At 40.9% G+C, this 16,262-nt stretch overlaps 1 protein-coding gene across 1 annotated transcript; it reads right to left on the bottom strand.

The window, feature by feature from the left end:
• Window positions 1-34: 34 nt before the first annotated feature.
• arhgap42a (Rho GTPase activating protein 42a) lies at window positions 35-15,466 on the bottom strand. Its single transcript, XM_069667317.1, has 24 exons — window positions 15,313-15,466; window positions 13,170-13,265; window positions 13,005-13,066; window positions 9,815-9,886; window positions 7,967-8,068; window positions 7,758-7,868; window positions 6,973-7,077; window positions 6,251-6,380; window positions 6,054-6,154; window positions 5,531-5,640; window positions 5,338-5,416; window positions 5,117-5,156; window positions 4,974-5,036; window positions 4,799-4,873; window positions 4,598-4,682; window positions 4,460-4,518; window positions 4,193-4,298; window positions 3,464-3,623; window positions 3,203-3,353; window positions 1,878-2,543; window positions 1,622-1,784; window positions 1,199-1,267; window positions 955-1,034; window positions 35-619 (listed from the first exon to the last, which is right to left on the bottom strand). Exons 1-24 carry the CDS (start codon window positions 15,464-15,466, stop codon window positions 531-533), a joined length of 2,928 nt encoding a protein of 975 aa, XP_069523418.1. The 3' UTR covers window positions 35-530.
• Between the last annotated feature and the right edge of the window lie 796 nt (window positions 15,467-16,262).

The following is a 16,262-nucleotide window of genomic DNA, read 5'->3' as shown; positions in this document are numbered from 1 at the left end:
ATTCAGACAGCATGAAATCTGACAGACAGCAGAGGGAAGATGTGGCAAGATTCAGTCAGTTCATACTGTTTAAGGCACAGAGGTGTGGACATACAGCTAAAACATTAATATGATTATTTACAAAAACATTAGTTACAAATATTGATAGAAAAATACAGTTTCCGTGAACTTTGCTGACACAGATTTCTTCGAATTGCTGCAAGAGCAATGATCATAAACATAAAAAACGAGCTGATCGTTTAAGTAAATGGAAAATGAAATTTTACAGATTTTAACAGTCACTTAATCATAAGTTGGTTAATAACACATAACATGGTTCACATACAGCAGTCAGATATACATACAGTGAATACATCATTCATCTCCAGCCCCAGTGGTTCAGTGAAAACAGTCACAGTTACATGATAAATATATTATATCTTTGATCAGCAGCACAGAGTAGTACTGTATGCACTGTAAAGACCTAAGGTCTAGTTAATGTCTTTTGTTAATCAGGTATGCAGTGGTGACATCACATGTATCTGATGACATCACATGTATGTGATGTAGTTTTCAGGTATGAGGCCGGTTCTGCCGTTGTACGTCGCCTGAAGCCAACCGGGTTCCACAGACGGGTACACTGCAGACACAGACAACTCAGTAAGTCAAGACAAGGACCTTCAGACAACAAACATTCATCTCATATAGTGACTTAATGACAATGACGTCTTCTCCTACAGACCTTATATACAGCAGTGATTAAGTGGGTAAAGTTTTATAAAACTTTAAAGTAACGTACGATTTTGAGGAAAACACTGAGAACACTGAAGGTTATTATGAAAGAGTAAATAAAGACAATAAGAAGTTTACTGCTTAAATGATTAGAAATTTAGATAAGAATCTATGAGAAAAACCTCTAACATGAAGGATGATGTTCAGAGTTTGTTTAGGAATATGTGAGTGTTTTTTTCTTACCATTGGAGAACAGCGCCCCCTGTGGAAAACTCAGCTCATGGCTGTGCTCTGCCTCACATGAGTAAAGAGCTCTCGCATCCCTGAGGGGAAAAAAACAGAATAATTAAGTTATTTAGGACATGAGTCAAGAGTGATTTGATTTATTAATACATTTTGCTTGTGTAGAAACCAGGCGTCAGTGACTTGATATGACGCTGAAGTGAAAACATCCAGACTAAACATAAACAATCTCAGACAAACATACCGTCCAGAACAAATGTCTAACGCTGAGGAGAAGACTGAGCTCTCACGCTGTGCCAGTCTGGCAGATAATCTGTAACACACAACACAAAGTATGATCTCATTAAAAGTTTTAGGATCATTTTCAGTGACTGCTATGAGATCAAAATAAATGCAAGAAAAAATAAACAACACAGGGGTATGCAGATAAAAGACAGAGGACACACAATGGATCACCGAACTGTTGGTATTGAAAGGTTCAGTATTTCATCCACTGATACTTGAGTCCACCATGTACTCTTGTTTTCTCCTTAACTACTAATGTTTGAATTTGTTTGTCTTTTCCTCCACTGAGATCACAGATCAAACACTAAAGCACAGAGCAAAGTGCTGCATCATTAGAGCACCTTAATGTGTGAGGTTTAAAATCAGTTTCACAGGTACTCACATTGATGCAGGCCTCTGGTATCCATTGCTGGATGTGGTGGCTGCAGAGTGTTTTGCTGTCATATCTGAACTACAGCGGACATGTGATGGTTTGCGTGTGTGTTTTGCATCATGAGGGTCCAGAGACATGAGACTCTGTACCGATCCATGGCAGCTTTTGTAATCTGCGACAGAACACACAAGAAATCAAAACCAAACATAAACAGGGAAGTGACTTTAACTTGTGATCGCACTTTATCCCACAGAGATGTACGCACCTTCAGAGATGTGCAGGGAAGTGAGAGAGGAAGACGTTGAAAGCCGGTAGGGGAATAATGAAGAGGAGGAGGAAGAGGAAGAGGAGGCAGACCTGAAAGTTTTTCTGATCTGGCGAGATGGAGAGGTAGAGTCCGTCACTTTGGTTTCTGCGACAGTGGAAGAGACGTTCCTTTGATTCGCTGAATGAGTGCTCTTCAGAGAGGACACAGACGACACTCTCTGCACAGGCCGCCCCTCCCTGAGAGAGGAGGCGCGCTCCACAGAAGACTGTGGGATTGAGACAGTGGAGGAGGAGGCTACGGAGGGAGATCTTGATTCTTTAATAGATGACAAAGAGGCGGTGGAGCTTCCTTGGACAGACAGAGTCCTGTCTTCAGAGAGTAAAGAGGAGGTGGAGGAGGACACAGAGGGAGTCTTCTGGGCAGGAGTGAGCTGGGAGGAGGTGTCTGTCGGGTGTTTCTGATCCTTCCCATTTGAAGAGATGGGCGGGGGGCAGGAGGAAGATGCAGGAGGAGACGGCTGTGCTGTGGAGGTGGAGCTGGGCTCGGCAGCAGGAGAGGAAGGAGGAGAGGTTGTAGACAGTCCGTTCTTTTCAGAGGAGTGCGAGGACAGAGACTCCTGGCTGCCCATTGGAGTGGTGCTGGGGCTGCTGCTGAACGTGTCGCCTGGAGGGAGAAATGGAACAAGTCGCATGATGAAGAGACTGGATGACATTATTATAAGTGATCAGAGATTACCGAATGATCCCACTGATATTATAGTGGGATATTATATTATAATATTATGTGTGTATAAATTAAGCCAAGAGTTTATGGACATTTCTCAATGTCATGGTATAATTGCATATTAATGCTGTTTATAATAATGCAGCTTATGCAGAATGTTTTTATTAAACTCTAACATGATGGCCCATTACAAAACAAACTAACGTGTCTTTTAATGCCAAAAGAGTGGAAAATGTTTCTGCTATCGAGCTCAATAAAAAAAAAACCTAATTTTTTTATTTCCTTCAGAATAACAACAGAGCAAACACAGTTAAACAAGAGTAACCCTGATGATAATGTTATCAATGGAAAAGTTGTTTCATACCAAATACCTGCAAGACTACTTATATTCCCATCAGCCTCAGCATCTCTTTAAGTTATTTATTTGATGTCATTTAATCCAAAATCTAAATCTCAAAAGTAACTAGTAGTTAAAGTTGCCAAATAAATGTTTCCCTTTGAAATGTACTAAAGTAGAAGTAAGAAGAAGTAACAATTAAACTAGATTTGTTATTCATTAATAACAAGATACAGAAGCTGCCAGCTGCAGAGAGACTCACTGTCGTTGTCAGCCAGGCAGAGAGTAGGAGGGTAGAGGCGGGCCTTCCTCTTTCCAGTAGACAGACAGATGGCCTTGTTCCTCCGCGGAGTCGACCGGGAGGACGGCGCCTGAGGTAACGGCACCGACAGGTCTGGGGCCTCACCAAAAATCTGACAGGAACATACAGCGTACATGTCAGATGTGGGAATGTATAGTCTATGTTTGTGTGTGTGTGTGTGTGTGTGTGTGTGTGTGTCTGTGTGTGTGTTTATTTCCATACCTTGTCGTGGTTTTCAATAATAATCTCCACCACAATGTTTTGAAATTTGATGTTCATCATGGCGGCCACAGTCTCTTCCTGTGACCTCATCAAGGTGGGACCGAATATCATTCCAAGGTTGGACACAGTCATCAGGTTCTGGTCACTGTGGGAGGACACCCTGCACACACACGCACACACACGCACACACACACACACACACACACACACACACACACACACACAAACAACAAAGGAGTAATAAAAAAATGTTTAATAGACTCAAAAATATTAATAGAAATGGGCACGTTTTAGTACATGTATTTCTGCTAATTAGCCATATGTATACTCCAATGTTATAGATTCTTAATAACTCATAGTTGGATCGTTTTTTATGATCTGTGCTGATCACATTTAAAGCAAACAAAGCAAATTCTCAAAAACATTTTTACCATAATCTGTAAACGTATTCACAGCTCTGGAGTTTAATAAAATATAAATCATCATGCTAGCAGTCCTTTCCTGTAAGGATCCAATAAATGTTTGCCTTCCTTGCAGACAGATCGACCATCAGACATCTTGTAATATAACAGAAAGGTACTTTGTGGCTTGAGGCTAATGTGTTTGTCTAACAGAATATGTCAACAGAACGTTCTCACGGTAAATAGCTCCTGGTTAAAAGAGTGTTTCCATAATTGCAGAAAAACACAAAGATGCTCTTAAAGCAAAGTGGTGTTCGTGTTTACTGACTTGAGGAGGTGGTTGGTAAGGAGGTCCAACATCGCTCTGTTTTTCTCTGGTAGTTTGTGCACAAGAGCATGAATCGCTCTCACTCTATACTTCTGGTCATCATACTCTGTAAAGGAACAAGGAAAGAGTGCAAGGGAAGGGAAATGATTCAGCGTTTAAGGGTGACATGGTGTGCTTCTGTTTACACGAGAGACAATACATTCAATCCAAACCACATCTTCTATCTGTGTACTTTTGTGTTTTCAATGAGGCAGACAGGCAACTTACTTGCAGCCTTGAGGAATTCTTTATGCAGTCTGTAGGTCAGTAGTGGTTCTGCCAGACACCTGCATGCACATAAGAAATCATGACTTCATAATTCATGAGAGGTGTTATTAAAAAAGACTGCTCTGTACTGTACGCTACCTGAAATAGTTCTTTAGCCCGCTGGTGATGGTCTTGTTGTCCCAGGCGTCTGCATCCAGCTGCATGTCAGCTGGAGCTGTGGATGCTACAGGAGAAGTCGGTATTAAGTGATTGATCTGCACTGATTGATTTTTAAATGCACCGCAGTGCTTGAGTTAATCTTTCCCACATCCTTCAAAGGAAAGCATGACGTCTTCTTACCGAACACACTCGTCATCAACCGCTGCACTTTAGAGTTGACTCCTCCGATCCGGTACAGTCCCAGGGTGGTTATGCCTACACACACATACAGACATGTATTAACATACCTGACAAACAATGTATACAGCAAACTCAAATTTTTTTCTCTAATATGACCAATAAGGAACACGAATACCTCTTGTTTCTACCAGCTCGATGCACTTCTTTACAAAGTTGAGACCTGACTCGTTGAGAAAAGCTGTAAAACAAACACATTTTACCAACAGTTCTCATATTAACGTGCAGGCAAATCCTAAAGAGAAAAATGAGGGTACTTACTCTCCTCCTTTTTACTGAGCAAAGAAGGCAGAGTGTAAATCTAAAACAAGAAAGAGAAAATCTTTTGAGAATATGACAATTCAAACAATGTTTTTTAGACAATGTTGATAAAGTGCAATAATATGTGCATGTTGGCCCTTGCTTTTCTACCCTATGTTAATTCTGCTCCTGAAGATACTGTAAAATTATAATTGATTATTTAATACTATATATTTTCATACAGGCTCTTTTCCGTCCATTGCCTCCATCCACAGCCGTCTGTTGGCCTCAGAGAGCGCTTGCAGGGTGATGACTCCATGCCTGCAGAGAAAGAGAGCTTGTTTTACTCAGACACAATGCAAGAGAAGACATATCCAAATTAATCTTCTCCACTAATACTATTCACAAACAGCTTCTCTGTAATCTTTGCGTTACCTCTCCACCACCTCAATGTCGAAACAGAAACGTTTGTCGATCGATTCCGTCTTCCTTCTGACGCACGAGCGCAGCTTGAACATGTCAGGTGTGACGTTCACCACACCGTTCTGCTAACAGAGAGATGTGTTGGTATTATGCACTCGACATGTGTTGTTCAGGTTTTGTAAGGGTCCACACAAAGTCTTAACTCTTGATGTTGTAGCAAAGAAACAGTGTTTTCAATACTTGAAAAGTGATTTTGCCCCTCAACTACATACTTGCTGCTTTTCAATGTTGTGTCAAAACACTATAATCTTACCTTACAAAAACTTGATACTGGTTTGAAGTAACCTATTTCTTTACATTTTTGTTGGAGTTGCATTAACAGCAATTGAAGAAGAATTTAGAGCGGACTGTTTTGAAAGCATGCTGAATGAATAAATACAAAAGAAACAAAAATCTATGTGGAAGGTAGCAAGATTTTCAGTCAGCTGGCTAAAACATTTAAGAACATTAGTATTTGTCTGAGCTACCAGCTCACCTGTCTGCTGGCTGGTCTGCCCTCTGTGTTGCTCATGCTGAACATCTTGGAGCTTTTTTCATAAGTGCAGTAGTATCTGGTCCACACACTGCCCAACGGACCTACATTACAGGATACAGATTTCAAATGAATAAAGTCTAATTGTCTGATTCTGACATTTGATTTTCTTCAGAACAGCAGTGAGAGAAAGATCGTACGTTTCTCCTGTATGTACAGATACCCCTCCATGGTAAAGCAGCTGGGGGCTTTGAAGTCTTCTTCTGCAGAGCGGATCCTCTTCATCAGCCTCTCAACCTCAGCGCGCGTACTTTCAAAGTTATTGCGAGCCTTATCAAGACACATAGACAAAAGGAATAACATTGAAAGGAGGCTTGCATTCATATTATTATATGAAACCTACAAAGTCTTTGAAAAAGCAAATCAGTGGAGTCATAATACAGGTCGTTTTTTTTTCTTGAGCACTTATTGGTTAATCTAAGCAGTACATTTATTCTATTTGTATTTAAAAAGTGCCTTTTAAAAACAAGACAACAAATCTGTTACTTCAAACCTTGAGGCCGCACTTACATACAGGTTTTAAAATGAGAGAGGTGACACTGCATTTGAATTTCACAGAAATTAAAGGGAAAAATTGTAAATTCAGGGCTGCATATTGAGCTTCTGGTACGTTAAAGTTTGACTCTTTCTATATAAACAAAATGTTTACTGTAGAGGCAGTACTGCGTGTGTGTCTGTGCTGGACCAGGGCTTGTATAAACTGGCTGAAGTAGGTTAAATTGTGTGTTTAAACATGTACAAGGGATATGAGGTTTCCAGATAGCACCAGATGCATCTGGTCATGATTTTCAAACACTTACAAAAACTGCTGACAAATAATTAAGATCTTGGTGAGAGTTTGGCAGTGGACCTATACACTTACATTCTGCAGGTTGAACTGTAGCTGCTGCTTGTAGGGGTCAAACTCACTGGCCAGCTCGTAGCCCTCGTGGTAGAATGTAAACAAACCCTGCAGGAAGGCTAATAACTGAAGAGCAGAGAGAGAAATATGCAGTTAAAATATGCTGAGGGCTTGGGAGTGTCGAGTATAAAGAGAGGATTAGGAAAAAGAGAATAATTGTCTTTCATCTGCTTAATCAATCAAAATAGCCTCGGTAGGAGAAAAAAGAACCCAAACTCTGCATGGAGCTTGGTTTGCTGCCCTTGTTTACTTTACAACAAAGAGTTTCCCTCTGTGTTTGGTGGATGAGATCTCCATACAGGAAGTGCTCCTACAGCAACAGGAAGTGGGCTTTACTGATATCTATCACTGAAACATTTTTATCGCCGGCCAAACAGTGTGTGTAATGTGTGTTTTTCAGAACCAGGATGAGCTGTCTCTCCATGATCTTGTCTGTTGACACACATGGTCATTACAGGCCTGGCTGCAGTTATGACTTGATGTTTACATCAATGTTTACAAAATATACTCGTCTGGCAGATTTTCCTGTGATGAAACATTGTTTACTGGTGACGGGTTTTTCCCTACACTGGTCAGAGTTGTAAAGGCCCAGCTGTTCAAAAACATCTGAAGGAAAGACATAACAACTGGACACAGGGAGCAAAAGAAAACAAACCATGTAACAAATAAAATGTGTATCCCAGCAGTGGAGTTGTACTGAAATGCATAAAAACAAGATTATAATGTATGCGTGTATTTGAACTCACCGGCTCCACAAATTCAAACTTCTTTCTCTCCTGCACTTCTTGGATCTTGAAGACATACTGCAGCGATGCATCATAAAAAACTTGCCTGTCTTTACTCATCTGTGAATCAGCCTGCAACAAAAACAGCAACAATACATGGACAGTAATGTATGTTACCTAACAAACACAGGAGGAACTATGCTCATGTTTTAAGGAATAGAAAAGGTTACCTCAATAAGCTGCGATTCCTTTTTTTTGGAGGACAGGCTGAGGTGTTTCTCCAGAACAGAGTAGTACCTTTCTGTCTCTTTGTCAAACTGCTTCTTTCCCTCCTGATGAAGACGAGCATGTGGAGAGGGAACAACAGAACACAGAAAAATTTTCGATTTTTCGTTTGTAGACTGTTTGCCTTCATATTAGTGTCAAATTTGTTTCTTTTTCTTTGGATTTGTACTTATTTTTGAAGTTGTATCTGTATTATCTGTGTACCTGTCATCGACCTTTTCTTTGTAAATGGTAAATGGAATGGACTGTACTTTTATGTTGCGCTTTTCTATTCTTTGCGACCACTCAAAGCTGCTTTTACACTACATGTCCCATTCACACACACATTCATACACTGATGGCAGAGGCTGCTACGTAAAGTGCCCAACTGTCAATCAGTTATCACATTCATACCCGTTGGCTATGCCACCGGGAGCAATTTTGGTTCAGTGTCTTGCCCAAGGACACTTTGACATGTAGCCTGAGGGAGCTGGGGATCGAACCTCCGACCTTCCGATTGAAAGACAACCAACTCTACCACAGCCACATGTTTGCTTAGCCATAGTAGATTACTGTTTCCTCGCAATGCTTACAGAAACAGGAAGTGCAGCCGCTTAGCTCCGCCTACCCTCTCTGGCAGACCAACCACTGCTGGGTGATGGAAAACGCGTCACTAACTGGGCGCCGAATGTCGCCACAGACACCCAGTCTGTAATAATACTATATAATGAAAATGCAAAGGCTTTCATCAGTGGGCCATAGGCTCAATCACCATTGTGTTACCGCATTCGGCGATAGATAGTGACTTAACAGACATTTATTTACATGAAAAAGTTCAAGATTGTTATTTTAATATGTATTGCTTTCCCTATCCCTTTAAGTGTCTTTCTTTTATGATGATATTTTTTCATACAATAACTTTAATAACAATTTCTTGTTCATAAACATCTCAAATGCAATGATATTTATTGTAAGTTCACTGTAGTTAAGAATGTTGGCATGACAATATTCGCCTGCACGGGGTCTCTGTATGTGATCTTTTCATGTTTACAGAGCTCAGTTGTTTTTGTGTGTTTAACCAGCCTTAAAGAACTAAAACCCTCTGACTCAGTTCAGAGGGACCATTAATAATCTAAATGAAGAGATGTTGCCAAAATATTTAGGACAACAGATATTTTTCCCCCAAACAGCTGCAGCTCTGAACTCCACATGTGAAGCCTCTCTTTCTTGCTCAACAACATCAGTGTGAGAACGAGGATGTTCTGCTCACACACTGCTGTTACATTCTGCAGGCTGAGGAGTCGCTCCCATCGGCACGGAGAAGCGAGCTGTGATTTCACTTTTATTCATAGCTTTGACCAGTTCTATTTTTTAAACCCTGCCTTCTATAAGATGCTGTTATTTCAATGTGAGAGAGTGAAAAAAAGATGAGATAAATTGAATTATAAGACTCGAGACAGCTGCTGAAACCAGACACTAAACTCACTTTGTGTTTATTCGGCCTCACTGACTTCAGCTATCTCTCTGTCTGTGACGCGCTCCCTGTCTTCTCTCTCAGCGTCCGTTCCCACGACCTTGTTACTGACACCGGACTGTGATCCATCGTTTATCTGAGCAAACTTAATTTTCTGACCACTGACTGAGAGACCGACTGGGACCAGAGCGAGCAGGATTATCTGTTTGATCACCACCCGCAGAGTTACATAATGAATTTACACAAAGCGCGTAAAAAATTGAACGTCTTGTATCGGCTTCATCAGAGACTGTTACTCTGTTACTCAGTTACTCTGTGTTAATAATCCAGTGAGATATACCTTAACTGCTCCAATCTGCTCCTTACGAAACCTCTCGAGCGGTGAGATCAGCACGTCGTCAGCGTTCTGGATCTGAGACAGAGACAGAGGAAAAAACAACAGTGTGTCATAACAGTAAATACCAGGACCCGCACCAAAAATAAAGCTCAGTAAGTGTTCCATGAGGGCTGCACGAGGGACTTCAGTGTTTCACTCAAAATAGGTTTTGTTGAATATAATCACTCAGCGGATGCTTGTCTTTTATTTTTCCGACTATTATGTTTAAGAGACACATTTCTTGACATTTGTGCTTCCTTTGAGAACAGATGTTGACTTTAAACACTGAAGAAAAGGTCAAATTCCATCCTACAGCTGGAATGTAATTATCTAATAATAGTAAAAGTTTGTGTAAAAGAACAGGCTTTAAACTGAAACAGCAACATCTTTCACTTCATTTTTTATACTTGTGGTTTATTTACTTCCTGGTCACATACCAAATACTTCAGAGAAATGTCCACATGTCCTGGGAACACCCGGCACAAAGCTCAGTTAATTTATGGTCATAGTCAACAGTATAACTTACGGACTTTACTCCTTTACTGTGCCTAAATTTAGACACAGAATAATGCTTTGAGCTAGGTAAGATGCTGGTGTATGGCAGGTATAATGTTAACCATGTTTGCTAGTTTAGTTTAACGAGATAGCATGCTAATATATAAATATATATAAAATGCTCTGCTTGAAGTAATAAATGGTCTGATATGTTTTTTCTGCAAAATACGTTTAATTACCTTGTAAAAATCCTCCCAAGGCATCTCCTCCTTCTCCCTCATTAAAAATTCCTGAATCTACTTAGTCCCCGCCCACTATGCAAATTCCCAACCACCCCCTCCTTCGTGAAAACAAAACACATCTCTGCCATCGTTTAGTGGCAACTTGTTGGAACTTAGCTAGCTTGAAATTTGGTAATTAGTAGTAGTAACGTTAACGTTAGTGGTCAGTAGTGAGTTTGCAAAAGTTACAATCGCGTAATGCTAAAGTGGTTACCATAGGTCGCACATAATGATATGCATAGCGTCACCCCGTCCGTTAACGGGATTGGCTCCTTAGGTTTGTGACGTCTCAAACCTGCCAATCTGAAAACGTGTTGTTCAGCCTGTCCTTGGTACACTGCAGTTTAAAAGCAGACAGGCCCAGCCATGGAGATGACTGCTCATGTTGTCCATGATATGTCTTGTAGCACATGAAGAACACCAAATGGAGATGTTCACAAGGTTAAACACTTGATTTGCACTGGAGGGGGGCTTTAATTATATTTAATTATTTTCTTCTGGTGTAAAACTCATGAGTCAATGTAAAGAGACATGTTTAATCTTTTATCTGATGATGGCACCAAATTAAAAGTCAGAGGGCCACCAAAGTCTTTAGAATACATCCTCGGGCAGCATACATCTCTGTATGAAATCTCACTTAAATCATAAAGACAAACTAACCCAGAGACTTTACTTCCATCCTTCCAGCCCTGCTGCTAGCAAAGCTAAAAGTCAACATGGGAAAAACTACCCTTTGTCTGTAAGTGGTAAAACTGCAATTTACTGCATACACTGTGTAAGAGCTGATGCTTTTCAATATGATTGGGGCAAATCTCGCTTATGCTGATGGTGACGTTTGGCTGCTGTATCAGAGGTTGACAGTTTCTTCAGATCAGACACACCATTATCCCCAGAAAACCTCCAAACCTAAAGTACTAATAGCAGGATTTTGGTCTTACGGTACGGTATGCATGAGAAACTTGAGGTCAGATGTTGATGTTGAGTCAAGTAGTAAAATGAAAGCTACAGAGCAGCTATCAGAGCTCTGTGGTTTATATTAGGTCTCAGACCTCTTTAGTCATGAGTCTATATATTGCACAAATCTGTCACGTCTCGCTTTGTTCTGTCTGGTTGATTTAAGCGTCAGACTCTAAATAGCTTCCCAGCCCTGCATCATGACCTGACTTTCACTTCACTCCAGTTTAGTTCCACTTCAGTACCCGGAGAAAGGTCGGCTTTCTTTGTATGTTCTTTTTCCCCCCTCTTCATTACAACATGCAGGATGAAACTGGACACTGAGAGACTGAGAGGCTTTGTCAAATCGCTCAAATGGCCCTTTCAGGTTTAACAGGTAGGGATTTCCCATTTGATGGAATTGCCCTTTAACTCAATTATGAGTGTATTAGTGAAAGTTCAGACCTATCACCAGCGCTTCAGTGGAAAAGAATTCAATTAAAATTCACACACTAACAGACAGAGAGAGAGAGAGAGAGAGAGAGAGAGAGAGAGAGTGCACACACACACACACACACACACACACACACACACACACACACACACACACACAGGACCCATTTATGGACTTTCCCAGGCAGTCAGCGCTCTGCTCACAGTCTCACAGGGGAATTGGCGGAATAGGTTCCACATGGTTCTTCTGTAACCAGACCATGCACACAGCCACAAAGGAGCACACACACACACACACACACACACACACACACTCACAGAGGGCTATGCATAAGGTAGCACACTATACACATATATTTAACATGAAGAGAGGGTTTCCTACACGCAGACGGTGCCAGACTCCAGTTACTCCCACACAAAGGCCTCTGGGTGATAAAGTCTGTAAGCCGAGGATGTTTTTTTGTTCTGAATAGCTTGGGAGCTCTGTCTGGTGCTGGCACATATTTTTCACAACAAATGTGTGAATCAGACTTCTGGGAAAAAACAGATTAGAACAAGAGAGCTCGTGGACGTCTGTGTGATGCATTAAGTAAAGATTCATGAGAAAGGCTGTAACTTTTCTTCTGAAATCCCGGTGACATCAACTAAGCTGTCAACAATGGGCTACTGGTGGAATAGGGTTTTTTTGGCACAAGGGAAACAATTGGTTCAGAAGGGGGTTTTGGTCTAATATGCCTTAAACAAGAAATATCCTCTCTGTATAATTTCTTTCTAAAGCCCTCCGGAGGTCTGTGGTTTCTATTCCTGATAGAATAAATATATCTGAATCAGGTACGTTTCAATGATGTCAGTTATGCAGAGAAGGATGGTGTTTAACTACAAAGTTTTGCTAACATAAAAAACAATCTTTTGTCCAGTACATTTGTTGTCTTTTAAATAGACTAAAGGACATTTATACATGTCTTTAATCACTAACAAGTTTCTATTCTCACCAGTCGTTTTCTCTCCTCCTCCATGGTGCTCAGCAGCTGAGAGAACTCCTTCAGGGACTGAGCTGAAAAAGACAATACACACCTCAAATGTAAAAAGACTGAGCACATTTTACGGTCTCCACATGTGGTTCTCTGGATGATCAGGGAAGGACGATTTCATCTCACCTATACTGATTTCATCATCAGTCTCTGCGTCTCCGATACACTCGAACTGGAACTCCTGCAGAGACTGAGAGAAGCGCTGAACAGCGAGAGAAAGACCTGAAAAAACACAGAGATGTCTTTCAGTCACTTAAAGCAGAACAGCAATTGAATTATTGTTTATTCATATAAAACAATGCTCTCAGCTTTAGTTGCCATCATTGCACCAACACAATGTAAGGCTCACACTCCACTACAGGCTGCATACCTCACTTATCACATATTCTCTCCTGTAATAAAATATTTATGTATTTTCCTGCCAGACTCTTGCATTTCATCCACGGCAAATACATGAGGTGTCAAAGTCCGATGTAAACAAACCGGCTCACCCTGCAACAAACTCTAGTCGACAGCCTCAGTCTGCGAAAGCTGTGTTTACGTGTCCAAACAACGCTCCAATAACAGTTTAATACTACCTCTTATTCTCTGAGGTGCAACACTTGGCATCACAACACTGCACTCTCTCAGCTAACACACCCATATCGCTGGTCTGCATGCCAGCCGCTGTATGGCAACAATTCAACCACGCCACTGCACCATGCACTGATAATAAAACCATTATAATGTCCTTTAATGGCAGTTTATGACACATTCCTGCCTGGAGATCAGTGAGGTCAGGTTCAAGGCATGAAAGATAAAGGCTGTGAAAACAACAGCTGGAAACTTAAATTAGGTGCTGTCTACGTTGTTACATTGGGCCAAAGTATTTACGCCTCAGGAACTATTTTCGTCATCAAAAAGGTATTTTGAGGATTTTTTTAAGAAGACAAGTCTGTTTCCTTTCCGAAGTGATTTCTCCTCTATGACAGTAAATTGAATATGCTTCTGTTGTGGACAAAACCAAACATCTGAGGAAGTTATCTGGGGCTCTGGGAAACACTGACAGTCATTTTGCACCATTTTCTGCCTGCTGGCAAACCAAAAACAAATGAATTGATCGACAATGAAAACAATAATTTGTTGCAGCAACAAATACTTCATGTTATATCACATTTTGGTAAGTCTGGTGACTCTGGTGACCAGTGTACAATACAGTCATCATGTTGTTTCACCGCCGTGCGGTCAGGGTTAGTCCAACACAGTCATCATCATGTGTGTGTGTGTGTGTGTGTGTGGTAGGCAGTAGCAGCTTTCACACCAATAACCTCAACCAGGGGGGTGAACCAAAGAAAGAAACCGCAGGCCACCACAAAGCGTAGGTGTGTCTGTGATTAAAACTCAGGTCATCAAAAGAAACTTTACACAAGCGGGAGGAGGCAGCTGCTCTGTGAGAGTCATCAGCTGATCGAGAGTGAATATGACCTCACTCAACCATCACACTGTGTGGCCGTTTAACATACAGCATTAATGTGCTATAGTGTGGCATGTTGACTGTGAGAAATACAAATGCAGATCCAATATTCTGATTGCATTCAAAATGTAATTATTTTTTACCAGATTGATTTCCAAACTCTTTGAGGTCTATTTCCTAATGACCCTAAAAACGTCAGTCTCTTTTATATTATTGTAAATTGACAATCTTGGGATCGAGCACCAACCACTTGACCAGAGTAAGCCTGCAGCTTCTGGGGGCCCCAAAAGTTTTGGGGCTCTGGCTTTTGAAATATTATGTGACAGCGCAGACACCTCATTGTAAACTGATCAGAAAAGAGACAAAAGCTTTGATGAATGTTTGTATAAATTAATTCATGGAATCGTAAGATCTTTGGTTCTTTTTATACACCAAATGAAGTTACAGAGAATATGGATGATATTAATAGCTAAACAGGACATTCAGTCTTCATTCACTCATCTTTAGTTTTACAGACTGTATCTCCCAACTGCAAAACCACATGTAAAACCAGACAAAGACAAGCAATGTCTAACCTGTAGTAGTAACTTGATAACCACCTATTGTTACTTAACAGTGCTGCTTATATCACCCAAACTTAATTCAATGTAATAAGTTATTAACTAAAAGTAAAGTAGACCAAACTCTGGCTCTGTTTGAGTGGTTGGCCTTGGCTCTCCCTCTTTTATCAGGCAGCAGACCGTGCAGCTGGTTGAATAACTTACTGTAACGCGTACTTTTACCCCGAAAACAAGTTATTGTTCAGAGTGTACTCACTTCTGAGGGCAGATACGAGCATGTTTCCATCTTTGATGAGGTCTTTTATAAACCTGTTGGTGCGCTCCAGCTCTATCTCATGGCACTGCAGTCTCTCTCTGAACTCCGGACTGTCCAGGAAAGAATCACTGAACTCCAGCGTCGGCAGACCCATCGATGAATTAATGCACACCGCTAATTAACAGAAAGAAAGACGTGAAATCTTTTTCCTTCCGAAGATTGGAGAGTGATTACAGTGGTTCAGTGCGCGCAGAGAAAGTTGGACAGAAGTTCCTTGCAGCTCCTTTTTTTCATGCCTTTCTCACTTTTTTCCCGGAGAACTTCCGGACACTGAACACAGCACAGCCTCTGACACAGAAAGTTTGGCTAGCCTACACGACGGTCTAATCGCTGCTATTTTCACCGTTAAAATAAAAACGCTAAAATCAAACGTCCATATTCCTTCTTAGTGACTCTACTTGATACAGAAACCGCCCGGAGTCGCGGAAAGAAAGCATTAAAACTCAGTTTTGGATGTATCAAAGCTGTTGGCGAAGACTTTGTTGCTAACTCTGTCTGCGTACGGCTCTGAATGAAGGCTTGTTACTATGGGAACGGGAGACTCCTGCTGGCGCGTGCAGAAATCAGTGCAACGTTTGCAAGAGTCCACATACCGGTATTAATAAAAACGTAATAAAGCCTTAATCTTTATATAATAAAAACAAGAATTACAGGAATTATAATCACAAAAACAATGAAAATAGTCATTGTTATAGTCACTACTAATAATAATGTCTTTTGAAGGCAGTTGTACAGGTGAAGATATTAAAGCTAATGAGGCTGAAGGAGGTTGAAGTAGCAGTACAGAAAGACTGCCAAGTCCTGAAAAGAGTTCAGTCTAAGTGCACTCAATGACATTGGGGCGATACAGTTAATCTTGAAAGTCTGAAAGTAATTAAAGAGTCAGCTGT

The sequence above is a fragment of the Semicossyphus pulcher genome, unplaced genomic scaffold (genome assembly GCF_022749685.1).
Source record: "Semicossyphus pulcher isolate SPU_LCO1_2020_fin unplaced genomic scaffold, fSemPul1.0.p SCAF_10, whole genome shotgun sequence".
NCBI classification, from domain to species: Eukaryota; Metazoa; Chordata; class Actinopteri; order Labriformes; family Labridae; genus Semicossyphus; species Semicossyphus pulcher.
Note: the sequence above shows the minus strand (reverse complement) of the source record. Positions and strands in the feature narration are given on the sequence as shown.